Source organism: Thamnophis elegans, chromosome 6 (assembly GCF_009769535.1).
Source record: "Thamnophis elegans isolate rThaEle1 chromosome 6, rThaEle1.pri, whole genome shotgun sequence".
In the NCBI taxonomy this organism is placed as follows: Eukaryota; Metazoa; Chordata; class Lepidosauria; order Squamata; family Colubridae; genus Thamnophis; species Thamnophis elegans.
This window is the reverse complement of record NC_045546.1, coordinates 78590701-78608125: the sequence shown is the minus strand read 5'-3', so window position 1 is coordinate 78608125 and position 17425 is coordinate 78590701. Positions and strand designations below refer to the sequence as shown.

Genomic DNA, 17425 nt, shown 5'->3' with positions numbered 1-17425 from the left:
GGGAGTCGCCAGCCGACATTGGCTGGCGGATGGAATCCGGAGGAGACCTAACCTGTGAGATCTGATCGGTCTAAGGGAGGTAATCGGCAGGAGGCAGTCTCTCAGGTTTGGACTATAAAATCTAGATGGTAGGAAACAGATTACAATTCTTTTGTTTTTTTGCCATCCAATGGCTGTCCCAGTTTTTATAACCTATATTTGATAGCTCTACCTTGTATAAAGGTAAATATTAACAGTAAATATTTCTGTGGTTGATTTTCAGATATTGTTTTTTAGTTACTTAAATTTGTTGTCTGCTTTAATTAGTTGAATAATAATCAGCGTATTGAATAGTTAATTAGCTAAATCATTAAATGGTAATTATTCTATTAATATGTTCAGCGCTGAGATGTTTATTTGCTTTTTATCTCAGAAAGAGGAATTGAACCTGCATTTTGGCTGGATCACTTGATACTGTGTGTTGGGGAACTGATTGCTCCTTTATACAAATATAAACAAACAAACAAAGAAACAGATCTTCATGTAGAAAATAAATGCAATGGGAAAAAAACATAATATATTTTTCTAAAAAAAATAGTAGTAAATAATTTGCAGGCAGAAAATGAACTGCAGCATGCTTTTTGTTCAACATTTATTTTTCTGTATACGATAACATTTTTGGTCTCAACAAGCAATGTATAAAAAACACATGAGCTATGAAGAGGTATACATGCAGGACATTTGAAAGGACTTTTTTCCCTATCAATTGTCATTTCCTTTCTAGTCTTATTTTGTACAGTAAGCTACCAGGTTGGATGGGTCTTCTATTTATGCTGCAGCAGCTAATGACAGATTTCACACGCACATCTCAGAAATCATAATTATAAAAAAGCTTTGCTTCAGTGTCAGTAACAGCAGTCAGAATTTGCATCAAGAAAATAAGTAAATGAAAATAACTCCTTTTAGCATGGAGATAATTAGTGGGAAAAGTTCCACCTTTGTCAGTAGAATAACAGCACAAAATCCTTTCAGAACTCTTAATCAATGTATCGTAGAGTTGTAATTCTGTTAGAACAGATCTTTAAACTTTTTTCTTTTCTTTTTTTCTTTTCTCTCTTGCTCTTTTTGGCTGTGTTTGCATAGTAAATTAACCTATGGTTTAATAATATTTATGGAAATAGCATGTTTCTTTAGGTTTGATTTAGTGGTTAAGGCACTAGGCAGGAACCGGGAGATTGTGAGATCTATTCCTGCCTTAGGTATAGAAGCTGGCTGAATGACTTTGGGCCAGTCATTTTCTCTCTGCTCAACCCACCTCATAAGATTGTTGTGAGGAAAATAGGAGGAGGAAGGAACATTAGGTATGTTAGTCACCTTGGATTATTTATCCAAGCCTGCTGCCAATTACCTCCCATAGACCTGTTAGATCGCACAGGGTCGGCCTCCTCCGGGTTCCGTCTACCAGCCAATGCCATCTGGCTACCACCCGGGGAAGGACCTTCTCTGTAGCAGCTCTGGCCCTTTGGAATGAACTCCCTGCGGAGATTCGGACCCTCACCTCTCTCCAGGCCTTCCGGAAAGCCGTCAAAACCTGGCTGTGCCGGCAGGCCTGGGGTTGATGAGTTCCCCTCCCCTCTCGACTTGTATGGCTGTATGACTCTTGTGTATTTTAATTACATGTATTGTGTTTGTATCCCCTTTTTCCCCTTTTGAGTTGTTTGCCGCCCTGAGTCCCTCCCGGAGAAGGGCGCCATACAAATAAACTAAATCTTAATCTTAATCTTAATCTTATAAAAATAATATAGGGTCTTGTTGTGGCCCAGCAGGAGCCGTTGGAGCTGCCACCAGACTCCGACAGCGAGGGGCCCTTTGAGTCAGCTCTGGAGGAGGTGGAGGACCCTGGACAGGGTTCCAACTCCGAGCAGGGTGCAGAGAGGCTGGTTGGCCACCAGGAGGTGCCTGAGCCTTGGACCAGTGGGGAGGAGACAAGGGAGTGTGATCCGGACATCAGCAGTGGGGAGGAGCCAAGGGAGTTGTTTCTACATGCCCGGCACCAGAGAGCTAATAGGCATAAGGAACAATTGCGCAATTACAGGAGGTAATTGCACTCAGCTGGTGGTCATTAGGCTCCTCTCCAGACTATAAAAGGACTGCTTGTGCACATGCCCCTTTTGCAGAGGTCAACGCAGGAACTAATGTTGGAGAACATTATAGTGAGCTTGGCAGGCTGGACTGCTGCCACGGCTTATCTGTGCTGGACTGCTGCCCAAGCTTGTCTGTGCCAGTTTGCTGCCAAGGACCTGTCTGCCTGTTAATTAAATGCCTTAACATCTTTGGCTCTATGCCTTAGGTATGGAAACTGGCTGATGACTTTGGGCTAGTCATTTTCTCTCAGCTCAACCCACCTCATAAGATTGATGTGAAGAGCCGAGGTGGCGCAGTGGTTAGGGTGCAGTACTGCAGGCCACTTCGGCTAACTGTTATCTGCAGTTCAGCGGTTCTAATCTCACCGGCTCAAGGTTGACTCAGCCTTCCATCCTTCCGAGGTGGGTGAAATGAGGACCCAGACTGTGGGGGCGATATGCTGACTCTGTAAACCGCTTAGAGAGGGCTGAAAGCCCTATGAAGCGGTATATAAGTTTAACTGCTATTGCTATGTGGGAAAAAATAGGAGGAGGAAGGAACATTAGGTATGTTAGTCACCTTGAATTATTTATAAAAATAATATAGGGTTTAAATATATAAATAAATATTGGATCACAAATTAACCATATTGGGATTGCATTATGGAAAACGGTTGGTCTAGTTCTGATTTAGTGTCACTTGAATATTAGGATGAGTAAAACCATGGTTCATTTCACTATAACTAAGAATGGCTTGGAAACATCTGTTAAATCAAAGTTCACTCTTGTGTAAACTCTAGTATTTTTTATATGTTTTTAATATTTAATTTATGGTTCTATAATTTCATTGGCAAAACTCTTAGAGTAGTGAAACTATATAAACAAAGCAAATTGTATTACAGCTTGCCCACAGGCAAAAATATGTCAGACAAAAGTTAACATCAAGGTACCAGTATATAATGTTTAATCATCCTTATTTAATCAAATGATCATATTTAATAAAAGTTCTGAATTCTATTAGGTTTTAAAATAAAGATAGTCTGCATATCAATAACACCAAAGATGCATTATTTTAAGAAAACATCAGGGTACAATTGGCTAAAGTTAACTATTGCTTGGTGTTTCTGTAGATCACAATTCATGTGAAATTGAAATTTCTGTGGTGGTGTAGGCATTTAAGAGCCCTGTCATTTTTGCAAAGTATAAAATGATCCCATAGCTGTCAGACAGCAGCAGGATTCAAAATATATTTCCTTTTTTTCTTTTATCTTTGAGAGTTAATATGATCTCTGTGCTGTGATCTCAACAGCAGTAATTTCCAATTCCATTCTAATACCAATATTTGAAAAGGTCCCTATATGGCTGACAGAAAATTTCTACTATTAAGAATCAGTACTTAAGAGAGAGACTGACTCTTAAGAGCAACGAGTATGGTATCCTTCTAAATATTCATTTTCTTCTAAATAAAAATCTACATAGCAATTGTATAGTATCAATTTATGAGAATAATTTGGGTTAATTTACAGAAATGTATTGAAATAGGCCTTTCTGAATCTTCAGCCTATCTTCTAAACTAGTGTTGGCTATTCCCCCAGTTGGTGTCATCTGCAAATATACAATTTGCAGAAAATAATATACAAGGTGATCTTATCCCGAGCTGAGAATATGAACAATACAACAATACATTCATTTCCCTTGTGTAGAGAAGAATATAGTAGGTTTATAAGATCAAACAGCCGTTAGAACACATACTGATTTCATTTGATATATCTTCTCCCTTTTCATCAGCATATCCCATTATTTTATTGTGCTAATATGAAAATCTATTTCTACTAATTCATACTATTGAACATAGATATTAATTGCTTTCATAATTGGCTTTAAGGGGGGGGGGAGTTTGCAGACAAAAAGCAGTCAGCCAACTTCATGCCTTTCTCTTTGGTCTGTTTGGAAAATATGGGAGGCATTGTTCAACACAACTGGAATTGGGGGGGCAATTAAAGGAAGATTAGAAAAACTAAAGTAAATATCTGGCGACCCCCTGGGGGAGGGCCTTCTCTGTGGCTGCTCCGGCCCTATGGAACGATCTCCCCGTTGAGATCCGGACCCTTACTACCCTTCAGGCCTTCCGCAAAGCAACTAAGACCTGGCTGTTCTGGCAGGCCTGGGGCTGTTGAATTATCCAGCCCCATTTGAGGTTACAGCTGTTGTTGAATTTTAAATTGCTGTTTTCTATTTTTATTTTGTACCCCCTCCCTTTTTTACTGTTAGCTGCCCTGAGTCTTTCGGGAATAGGGCGGCATAAAAGCCAAATCAATCAATCAATCAATCAACCAATCAATCAATCTAAACTAAACAGATGCATCAATATGTTAAACTTGTTAACACATTTCTGTGAGTGTCACATTAGCAGGGAAATGGTTTTCAACTATTTTAAAATGTTAAAAGAAATTACACAGAATCATCTTTCAGTTAATGTACTGAATTTACTTTTAATTTCATTCTAGATGTTTTGTTCTTGTTTTGAGTTAGCAGTAACATAATTCTAGTATTTTCTAATGGGGTTTTTAGATCTAACCACCACCATGGACAGCAGACATCTATATCCTTTTAAAATAGAAAAACAGATTCTATAGCTATCTCTTCAATTCCCAAGGTCTCTCACTCTCTAGAAAATGTTCATCTGAACAAATAAATTCCTAAAAGTACTCTGTTTACACCAAATACAGTACGCAAACTTTCAAATCCTGCTTCTTTTCATAATCCTGGTTTCTCTTAGTAAATCCACTGCTACATATGTGCTCAAGTAAATCCATTTTGTTATGGAACCAATATCTCTTCTTCTGGAACCAATCTATAAAATACTAGTCTTCCATGGAACTTATAATTCCCTGTTCTTTCTTTGTTTATTTTTCAAATAATTCTAATTTTACTCTGGATTTTTACCTAATAATGATAATTAGCGTGTTAATTGTTATAAATGATGGAAAAAATGAAAGGTCTAGAAAGAGTTCTCTATATTTCATCAATTAGATTGAAAAAGAATAGAGAAATATTTTAAGTTTGATTTTTTACTTTTATCTATGCTTTTCTATAACCATAACACAATGTGGAACATAGACATCCTGATAACCTGTTGCCATCTTCTTTTTGACCAAGCAACATCATAAAGGTTTTTTTTTTTAATTTGAGTGTTCCAAACTCTGTTAATGTTAGTGTAATTGAGAATGTTTGCAGCTGAGGTTGAAACCCTTCTACATCAAATGACTGAAAAAGTGACAAAATGCAAGATATAAGATTTGCAAATAAAAATAGAATAGCCGTGGCAAAAGGAAACAATGGTAGTACCAATAGTAATAGGTACCTTGAGTGCAACCACAGAACAACTGGAGCATTGGTTGAACACCATCAGCATGGACAAAATCACCACCTGACAATTGCAACAGACAGCTCTACATGAAACGGTGTACATCTTGCAACAGTGTCTTTAACACCGTCAAACATCAGTTATCTGCCTTTCCCAGGTCCTTAGGAAGGATTTCATAGGTGAATAAAAAGGCCAAATCCAATCTTAACATCTGGCTGACTGTGTGATGAGCCACAACAACAACAACAACAACAACAACAACAACAAGAATGATTTTATTAAATGTGTATGTTGCCAAACAATGACTCTGGAAGTCTTACAACAATAAAATAAATTACAATAAAATTAGTTTAAAAGATAAAGATGGCCAGTATGATGAAATAGGGAGTCTCATTCTCCTTTGTCAAGGGCCTTGATGAAGAGCTAGGTCTTTGTGGCTCTTCTAAACAACACCAGAGTGGAGTCATCCAGATCTCTGGGGAAACTTCATTGCTGAGGGCAGGTGCTGCTCAGTGGTGGGTTTCAAAAAAATTTGGGACCTCTTCTGTAGGTGTGGCCTGCTTTCCGGGTCCATTGGTGGAACCTCTTCTAACTGGTTCGGTAGATTTGACGAACCGGTTCTACCGAATAGGTGTGAACTGGTAGGAACCCACTTCTGGTACTGCTACACAACAGGCATGCTTCTGAGGTCCTAAATAATGATATTGATGAACCCAGAGCCTGCTAATCTTGCAGAACTGAGTGGCTGGTTAGATATTATGGGAGTTGTGTGGTCCTTCAGGTAACAAGATAGTATGCCATGTAAGAGTCTACAGATGATAACCAACACTTAAAATAACACCTGGAAGCAAACTGGAAGCTGAAGTAGCTTGTGAAACAATGGTGTTACTAGGAGAAAGATTTAACCCATCCAAAAGCTCAATATCTTTTTATTTAAAATATAATATTCATTGCATAGGTGATATCTATAGATATGCTATTCATTGCTGCAATACACATGCTTCTTCTGCATTCTTGTATAATCTGGCCATGGTAAATTCTTAACCCAATGTCAACTCTTCCTGTTGTGAATATTTATCACACAATGTAGTGCTAAAGGATGCACCCAAAATTTGATCTCAAATAATTTCTGCTTCTAAGTTTCTATATTCAATGTAATACGGCCAGCTCCATAAGTGCAATAGCATATGCATATATAGATTAATTTAGTGCTGTGGTCTTATCTCCAGATTTAAAACATTTAAATTTAAACCATTCCATCACAACATTTCTACAGGGATGAAATAATTATTCAAAGCAGTTTTAGATTGTGAAAAGGTACTCTTTTCTCTTGATAAGCTTGTAAAATTAAATGACATATTCTTGGCTTAACTAAAGACAGTAAAATGTAAATATGCGTTAATATACTTCAAACACATTCACAACCGACATGGGAAAGACTTTTTTTCCTTGCTAATGTGTTCTATTTTGAACTTGTTAATATGATTGTCACAGTATGTAATGTGGAAAATATTTTAGACCAAGTAAAAACCTCTATTTGTCTGACTGATTAATCTGAATGATCTAACAAATAATTCACATTGTCCTTACACCAATGTGTTAGGACAATATGGTCTTCCTTATTAGCTGGCCTCTCCTCTGATAATTGGAGGGATGGAGGAAGAAATCTTAATTTTGATCAGGGTGACTCCTTTCAAGAGACCCATACATTATGAGATGAATCACAAAGGCCAAGATCATCCAGTTGGCCACCTGATTGATCTTCTCTTTCCCTCTCATGGTGGAGACTAACAAAACACTCAGCAATGATTTTTTTCTGGCTAGTCCAAATAAAACTTTATCTCAAGTGCAATAAATTGTAGCATTCTTGTTTGCATAAGAGCAAACAATCCAGCTATGAATTCTGGGAGTTGAAGTCCACAAATCTTAAAGTTAACAGGTTTGGGGACCCCTGATTTAAGGTGATCAGAATTGCCTGTTTTAAGTGACAGGAGCACTCTGGAGTTTCTCGGACCTGCTGCAAATAAGCTTGGAAACCTTTGCAAGTGAATCCTACGTTCATTCTTGTCTCCTTTTATGTACATTGGCTGGCATGAGACTTCCTTTACATCTAATACAAGGCCATTCGGTTGGGGGTGTGCAACTTGCCTCCTGTCAGGTGTGAAAGATCAAGTCCACATGGGAAGGTCCAATTATTCTGATTTATTGCTACTCATGCACAGGAATATTCTCAACTAAGGTTAGCCCTTGCCAGAAGTTAGATAAAGGTCAACGCAATTCAAGGGGATTAGACTTAGCTTGTTTGTGGCTACCTAGAGATTCTAGGCTGAACCCTCTTTTGACTCCCCCACTCCCCTCAGGTCCAGGAAGTTTAAAAGAATATGACTAGTAAGGACATGTTCACTAGTAAGTAGAGCCTCATAGAAAGATAGTAAAGAGCAAAAGTTTTCCAAACACTCCTCATGAAATCGAATTCCCATAGGTAACAACATTGAGCAATTAAGAAATTTGCAAAGCAGATTAGATTGTACCAACGTCTATTAACAAATGAATATTTTGCCCAGGCATAGAGAGAGAGAAGAAGAAGGACAAGAACGACTTATAGAAAAAAATACACATCAATTGCCAGTTGAAGCAGAGGCCATTATCCTTAAATAGCAATAGCAGTTAGACTTATATACCGCTTCATAGGGCTTTCAGCCCTCTCTAAGCGGTTTACAGAGTCAGCATATCGCCCCCAACAACAATCCGGGTCCTCATTTTACCCACCTCGGAAGGATGGAAGGCTGAGTCAACCCTGAGCCGGTGAGATTTGAACAGCCGAACTGCAGAACTGCAGTCAGCTGAAGTAGCCTGCAGTGCTGCCTTTAAGCACTGCGCCACCTCGGCTCTCTTAAAAAATTGTGACTAGTAATAACTCATTGATGAAGTGAAATGAAATAAAATGCCTAGTCTAATTCTGAAAAAAGACAGATAGGAGGAAATAAAGTGATAAAAAATATAAAAATGTTAATAGAAGGAGACAATAATTGGATAAATAAATATCTCTCTGTTCATTATATGGGATTTGTAAGACCACTTTGTTAGCTATTACAATTATAACTATCTTCAATTTTAGCCAATGAGTGTAGTGAGTATCTTGGTGTTACATGACTCTTACAAATTTCTTAGCAGCGATGTGGGTAGGAGCACTGATGAAACATTACAGTCAGGGGCAATTATTTTTCTATGGCACCTTTTGTTTTCTGTGATGAATTAGAAATACACCTTTGGAGAGCACCAGATGGTATGGGGGAGTTGATGATGCAGGGATACCTGGGAGTCACATTCGCTGTGAAAGCTGTGATGTCGAGTTGCAACTGTTAAGATTTGTAGAACTAGCAGATGGTTAAGAGCAGAGTGGAACATCTGGGCAATTGTCTCTTTCTCAGACTGAAGTGTGTCCTGTATTTGAATGCTAGCTTCCACTGAAATAACTAGGTCATGTCTTCTGCAATCTAAGATTGCATTGATAAGCCTTTTGCTGATTTCAGGTGGAAGCCCCCTAAAAATAATCCCAACAGTTAAGGAGCAATCAGCAAAGGCATTCAGATTTACTCCTGGATAGGGATGGAGTGCAACGCAAAAGCAAGCAAACCAATCTTCAGGATGGCCTCTGATGTGTTTTACTGGAATAAGTCAAAGGTTTCTGGGGGTTGCCAGGTGACACAAAGGAAAATGATTATGGGTCAACAGATAATGGCTGATTCTTGCTACAAAAGAGCTACCATGAGGAGCTGTGCAGGGACAGTGGTTACAATGCACCAGTGGGTGGGTTCCTACCAGTTCGCACTAGTTTAGTAGAACCAGTTCGTCAAATCTACCGAACCGGTTAGAAGAGGTTTCACCAGTGGACCCTACAGAAGAGGTTCCAAAATTTTTTGAAACCCACCACTGACAAACAAACACACACACACACACACACACACACACACACACTCACACAGAGAGAGAAAGAGAAAGAAAAAGAAAGGAAGAAAGAAAGAAAATAAAAAGAAAAAAGGAAAGAAAAAGTGAGAGAGAGATGAAAGAAAAAAGGAAAAAGGGACAGAGAGACAAAAGGAAGGAGAGAGAGAGAGAGAGAGAGAGAGAGAGAGAGAGAACACATGGCCAGCAAGCCACTCCCACCAGGTCACATGGCCGGCAAGCCACTCCCACAAAGCAGGCCACACCTACAGAAGAGGTTCCAAAAATTTTTGAAACTCACCACTCACACACACACACACACACAGACTCACACAGAGAGAGAAAGAGAAAGAAAGAAAAAAAGAAAAAAAGAAAGAAAAAGTGAGAGAGAGATGAAAGAAAAAAGGAAAAAGGGACAGAGAGACAAAAGGAAGGAAAGAGAGAGAGAGAGAGAGAACACATGGCCAGCAAGCCACTCCCACCAGGTCACATGGCCGGCAAGCCACTCCCACAAAGGAGGCCACACCCACAGAGTAGGTTCGAAATTTTTTTGAAACCCACCACTGCAATGCACTATTGTAGGCTAATAGCTCACAGCCAAGAGTTCAGTCCTGACCAACTCAAGGTTGCCTCAACCTTCCATCCTGATGTTGGTAAAATGAAGATCCAGATTGTTGGGGGGCAATAATCTGACACTGTAAACTGCTTAGAGAGTGCTCTAAGGCAGTGGTCCCCAACCCCCGGTCCGCGGACCGGTGCCGGGCCGTGGAGTACCTGGCACCGGGCCGCGCAGTGCCGGGGGCCATGATCGCTGCAGCGCAAAGGCTCCTGGGCTGTGCGCAAAGGCTCCAGGGAAGAGAGCCCCGCGCAGGTACGCAATCAATGTGTCGTCGCGAACAACGCCCCCCCACCCCTGCGCGCGCTCAGCGGGCCACGGTAAAATTATCAAAGGCTGACTGGTCCGCGGCGATAAAAAGGTTGGGGACCACTGCTCTAAGGCACTATGGAGCAATATACGTAGAAGTCTAAGTGCTATTGCTATTGCTTCAGTGTTTCCCTCTATCCTACTGCTGATACTAAATTGTAGCTTAAGTTACCTTTTAGAATTTGCTTGAGAGATCAGGCATCACTTGTGGTAGATATCCTGTTTACTTATAGTTCCAGAGTTAGCTGAAGCAAACTTGAAAAGGGCAGAAACGTTAACCCTGTATGTAGACTTAGGCAAATCCTAATAATCATATGATCATTGCAGCAGAACTATTGATTGGATTGAGCAACATAATTTGATTGTACGTGCATATTAATGAAATAAAGATAGTGACATAATGAGTGTTCATTTACAAAGACAGTAACTCATTGATTTAGACAAAGGCTGTGTTCTTTGGATAGAATTATCATTAATGTATTACCGTCTTCTCCTGTATTATCTTCCAGCAACATTGCTTCCCAGTGTTGATTCCATCTCTTAGTGCCCTAATCAACATTTTTGCGTATAAATATTTAATGGCTGAGATAACAGTTTATTTCCTCTGGGAAAGTGACTCTGAGGAGTGGGTAATTTATTTGCCTTATCTAATATAATTTTCTTTCTACTACATGGTTTTCAATAAATGTCCTTGGAATCCCCATGTTTGTATAGAAAAAGATATATTATTTGTAAATTCCATTTCAGAAAGGGCATGTATCTTATTAGAAACCAATATTTGTTATAAGGAACAGTTAAATAGATTATTTTCAGAAAACATGGGCATTTTAACATGGCAATACTTTAAAATAGCTGTTAATTAAAGTTAATAGTAGCGTGAAGAGTATTATCTAATATGTTTCTGAAAAATCAATTTTGCAGTTTCAGCTGGTCTCCTACTAACTCCAGCAATGTGTAAGTTCTGAGCAGGACTGAGTTTGTGTAGCTTCAATACATAACCATCAACAGCTAATGTTCCAGCCCTTAAACCTTTTCAATTGCAACTATGCTGACATTTTGTGGCTGCCAAGGATCTACTTGAATTGGTCAGTTCCCCCTCCACTGCCAGCTGGTTAACTGTAGAGGGGGAAAAAGCAATATTCCTCACCCGTTTTGTGAGGAGAAAAAAATGACCCAAATTGCCATTAAATAGTGGGAGACTGATAAATCAGAAGTTCCCACCAATGGAGAGGTTCCCAATTATTATCTCCAAAAGGAATTGATTTTAATTTTTGATTTTATTTATTTAGTAGCTGAATACCTGTGCTCCGCTACGAAACTTTGTGATCGGGCTTGATAAATCGACACTTACAGCTTGAAAATTAATGAGTAGTTATAATCGGCCTCTCCTCTCCCCTTTTCTCCCTCAAGCTTGCCCCACAGGAACTTCTCCTATCCTATCCCTGTCTCTCCCTCAAGCTTGCCCCACAGAATCCTTCCCTATCCTAACCCCTTCTCTCCCTCAGGCTTGCCCACAGAATCCTCCCCTATCATCTCCCCTTCTCTCCCTCAGGCTTGCCCTATAGAAGTCTCCCCTATCCTATCCCCTTCTGTTCCTCAGGCTTTCCCCACAGAAACCTCTCCTATCCTATCCCTCAAGCTTGCCCCACAGAATCCTTCCCTCTTCTATCCCCTTCTCTCCCTCAGGCTTGCCCTATAGAAGTCTCCCCTATCCTATCCCCTTCTCTTCCTCAGGCTTGCCCCACAGAAACATCTCCTATCCTACCCCTGTCTCTCCCTCAGGCTAGCCCAAGAGAAGTCTTCCCTATCCTATCCCCTTCTCTCCCTCAAGCTTACCCCACAGAATCCTCCCCTGTCCTATCCCCTTCTTTCCCTCAGCCTTGCCCCACAGAAACCTCTCCTATCTTACTCCCTTCTCTCTCTCAGGCTCCTCTCCAAACTCCCAGCCAGTAAGCCGGATGTGTCATGTGCTGGCCATGCCCACATCCAAGTGGCAGTTGGAACAGAGTCATTTTCAGGTGGGAAGGGGGACTAACTCCTTAGCACCAGAGTGTGTTAATAATAATATAAGAAATACTAATGATCTGATGGTCATTCCGAAAGAAGCCAAAAGGAACATATGTGCCACATTTCAAGTTTTACGGTTCATGGTCCAGCGTGAGTGGTTTTCACTTTTATATATGTAGATTATTTTCACATTTTCTTCTAAAGTGATAACTGAGTTGGTTGGCATGGCTTGTAAAAAGAAGCCCCTTTGCACTGCAGGGATGAAGCATCATTTCTGGATGTAAAGCAATCAGTATACTGGAAGGACTTTGGGGTTTGAATGGTGCCTGTCGTTGGTTTTCACTACAGCTCCTTGTGAGCATAGTTTGTTAACAGAACCTCTCTAATCAGGGGGTCTGACTGTTGCCATTTAATCTTTTTTGTGATTCTTGGACCAATTCAGATAATAATTAGTGTGAATAAAGTTTGGGGCCATGAGAGACTGTCTACCCCTACTCTGTGGGTGTGGCCTCCTTTGTGGGAGTGGCTTGCTGCCCATGTGACTGGATGGGAGTGGCTTGCCGCCCATGTGACCGGATATGAAGATGCCGACGACACTTGTCAGAACCACCTTAAGTTACCTCACACACAGCACTGGCATGCATAAGAATATGATGTAAACTTGTTTTTTAAAAGGCATCTTTGGTTTGCGTTAAAACAACTTCAACACACACAATGTTCTGATTGCACCACAAATGCAGTAGTCACACTTACCTTTCACAGAGGCACTGAGTTTTATAAATAGGAGCATGATAGTGTAGAATAATCATATCCAAGGACCAGTGGTGGGTTTCAAAAATTTTTGGAACCTCTTCTGTAGGTGTGGCCTGCTTTCCGGGTCCACTGGTGGAACCTCTTCTAACCGGTTCGGTAGATTTGACGAACCGGTTCTACCGAATAGGTGCGAACTGGTAGGAACCCACCTCTGACTCCTTCATAGCTTTTCTGCCAGTTCAAAAACTTCTATCATAGGTCCTACCACTGTCAAAGGTGAACTTGTTGAATACCTGGGATAGTAATAACCCCTAAAAATTAGACAAGTATATTTCTTTGATCTTTTCTCTTATCTTAAACTTAGTCTTTAGAAAGATTTTAAATTATTTCTTTATATACATAATGTTGTTTTGCTTATGATAAGTAGTGGTATTTCTCGCAATATAGGTGTTTTAAATTCTTACTGCTTTATTATCTTTACTGAATATTTTGGGAGAGGGGAGTGAAATGAGAAGTTGAAGAACAATATATAAAACTGATGTTTGTGTGTGTGTGTGTGTGTGTGTGTGTGTGAGAGAGAGAGAGAGAGAGAGAGAGAGAGAGAGCTCTCCCATTACTTGTCCCAGCTTCTGCTAACCTAGCAGTTCAAAAGCATGTAAAAATGCAAGTAGAAAAATAGGGACTACCTTTGGTGGGAAGGTAACAGCATTCCATGCGCCTTCAGCATTTAGTCTTGCCACGTACATGACCACGGAGACGCTTTTAGACAGCGCTGTCTCTTTGAAATGGAGATGAGCACCGCCCCCTAGAGTCAGAAACGACTAGCATATATATGCGAGGGGAACCTTTACCATTACCTTATAACAGGTGATACAAAAATAGATTTTTGGAAGGAGTATAATGTAAGGAATGTTGTTATGAAATAGCAATAATAAGTTTGGCTAAAGTGCAAAATCAGATTTAAAAGTAGAACACAGATGTTGATAGACATTTTCTTCATGTATCATGTAATATATATGTGTTATGTACCCGTGGTTCGCTCATGAGGCCAATGTTGAGAAAAGACACGGACACGAGCTTTCTCGGGATGAAGCGACCCAGATTGGGGTCTGGGAGCCCCTTTTATTGAGACAGGACAAAGGCAGGAGGAGCAATCAGCATGTGATTTAAGACAGCCTGTCAAACTACAATTGCTAATCTACTGCTCAGGGAAGTTCTGTCTATATATGGTCAAATCCTGGGCGTCGTTGGGTAAGACACATCTAGAGTGAACTATCAGGATGTTATGTTATGAACTATCAGGATGTTATGGAGTTTGTTTTTTCCTGTGTGGTTCAGCATGGCTGTGCATGCCCTGTTATGCACTGGGCCATGGGTGACCGCCACACCTACACAAGGAGTTATATGACAACATATATGATTTAAAGCAATTTCTGTGTTACAGCTTAGAAGAGCAGGATGTTGCCATTTAGGATAATTAAAAAATAACTAGCTAGTATAACAATCACTGCTTGCTGACTACTTTCCTTTAATTATGGTATTAATTATGGGAATCCTTAAATATCAAAGTGCACCTTTAATTACATGTGATTTTGTTCATTTGTTTTCCCTAGTGTGACAATGCAAAGGGTCTTAAAGCCTTCTATGATGCAATAAAATATGGACCTACACATCTAATGGTTTTTGGTGGCGTATGTACAACTGTAACATCCATCATTGCTGAATCCTTAATAGGATGGAATTTGGTTCAGGTAAGTAACTCTCAGTTATATATAGAAATATCTCCCATGCTTTAAAATGTTTAGAACATTAGATGTATAATTCTAAAGAGGATGCCCGACTTCTATGATCTACTTCAAAACCCACAAACAACTGTGGGTAAAGTCCAATGAAATACTTTTGCTGAAATAACTATAATAACTCAACATATAACTTGAGCCGAGGTGGCGCAGTGGTTAAATGCAGCACTGCAGGCTACTTCAGCTGACTGCAGTTCTGCAGTTCGGCTGTTCAAATCTCACCGGCTCAGGGTTGACTCAGCCTTCCATCCTTCCGAGGTGGGTAAAATGAGGACCCGGATTGTTGTTGGGGGCAATATGCTGACTCTGTAAACCGCTTAGAGAGGGCTGAAAGCCCTATGAAGTGGTATATAAGTCTAACTGCTATTGCTATTGCTACTATCAGTGGGATAGAGAGGAAATTATTTTTTCCCTCCGTATTTCCCATGAACTGTCATCTACTAAGAGTGATATGGAGGATTTAGAGAGTTTCAGTCACAGGCTTTGTGTGGTGAAATGCTGAAAGACGCAGAGGAGCATAGTGTAACTGTGGTTCTGTTTAGTTTAACTGGTTGGAAATACAGATTCAAAATGGGATTTTGAGGTGCGTTTAATTAGTTGCAGCAATTTATGAACCACATTCTGAGACCATCCACATACACAAGAAAAAAAATATTTCTGAATTATTAATTTGATATTAGTATAAAGATGGTTTGGCAGAATTACTGTGGGCATGATCAACGGTACTATTAATTATCTGCTTAATTAGAAGTTGGGAGTTCCTGAAGCTGAGAGATAACTGCAGTCTGCCACTGAATACATTGCAAGGAATGTTGTTTTTGTATTTGCAACGAGTAAAATACAGCTAGTTGCATTGTAATTCTGAAGAATAAAATCTGATTTTAGAATAAAAGTCTGACAGCTATTCTTTAGACAAGTAAATGTAGAAAGAGGCTACGCCTCTCCTTCTGAGTTCTGGTTTCAGGAACAGCTACCTTTATGGACCAAATACCATGATGTTTAACAGATATTGATTTTATCCAGTTTTTGGATTTGTGGTAAATGGGGATAAATTGGAAACGTCTGTATTTGGATTATTTTTAGAATAATCTTTCTACAATTAATTACAAGTCAAGATAATAGCAAGATTTCATTTAGCAATTGCATCATTTTTGCTATGTGTAATCTTTATATAATCACCTTGTAATGAGCTTTAATATATTACTGTATGTTTCTAACACACAACCTTATCTACAACTGAGCTCTGAATAATCATTTCATTATACCAGTTGAAAACAACTTGATGGCACATAATCAGAAAACAATCAAAACTCAAGTAGGTAAATATTACCAAAATAGAATTAGAAAAAGTTTCTGGGCTGGTAGTTATAGCATCTGATAGAACTACTTACTGGTAGCTATGATTTTCATCTGAAAATTCATGATTGTGTATTTTTATTGGAAAGCTCCTACATGAATCAGTGATGTGGTACAGTAAGTCTCATTCCTAGGAATTCATTCATTAATTCATTCTAGAAGATTAGATCCAAAAATATTTCAGGTTCCGAATGGGTTGTTGTATCATTACCAGAAGTATTCTAATGCTATTTTGCCTGCATAAAAATGTTCTAGAGAGACAGATATCATCCATTTGAAATTCAAAACAGATATTTTGAACTTAAAATGAGCATCTCAGTCAAGACTTGCTCAACTCTTGATGATTAGGAGCTGGCTATCAGAGAGGTGGCTTTTCAAGTATTAATTTATATAGGAGGAGAGTCCTCTTGAGCAGGGGTCCCCATCCCTTGAGCCATTCAGAACCTGGCCGCAGAAGTGGCGGATGAGTTTGTGTACATCCCAGTGGTGGGTTTCAAAAATTGTTTGAACCTACTCTGCGGGTGTGGCTTCCTTTGTGGGAGTGGCTTGCCACCCATGTGACCGGATGGGAGTGGCTTGCCGCCCATGTGACCGGATATGAAGATGCCGACGACACTTGTCAGAACCACCTTAAATTACCTCATACACAGCACTGGCATGCATAAGAATATGACGTAAACTTGTTTTTTAAAAGGCATCTTTGGTTTGCGTTAAAACAACTTCAACACACGGAATGTTCTGATTGTACCACAAACGCCGTAGTCATCCTTACCTTTCACAGAGGCCCTGAGTTTTATAAATAGGAGCATGATAGTGTAGAATAATCATATCCAAGGACCAGTGGTGGGTTTCAAAATTTTTTTGGAACCTCTTCTGTAGGTGTGGCCTGCTTTCCGGGTCCACTGGTGGAACCTCTTCTAACCAGTTCAGTAGATTTGACGAACCGGTTCTACCGAATAGGTGCGAACTGGTAGGAACCCACCTCTGATAGATAGGCAAGGTGGAATGTAAATAGTTTCCCTATAATATAACATACATGTTTTTAACTTCAGCTCCCACCACCAAAGATAGCCTGGCCAATGATAAAGGAATTATTAATCAAAATATCTGGAGGAGCATTAAAGGATCTTTTATTTGAAAGATACCAATGGAACAGTTCATGTATACCTTT

General features: G+C 39.7%; 1 protein-coding gene across 1 annotated transcript in view; it reads left to right on the top strand.

Moving 5' to 3' along the window:
- Positions 1-17425, top strand: part of GABBR2 (gamma-aminobutyric acid type B receptor subunit 2) — a 426007-nt gene that overhangs the window by 34470 nt on the left and 374112 nt on the right. The window contains 1 exon segment of the mRNA XM_032220456.1: positions 14713-14850. Within this exon segment, the coding sequence (XP_032076347.1) occupies positions 14713-14850 (138 nt within the window).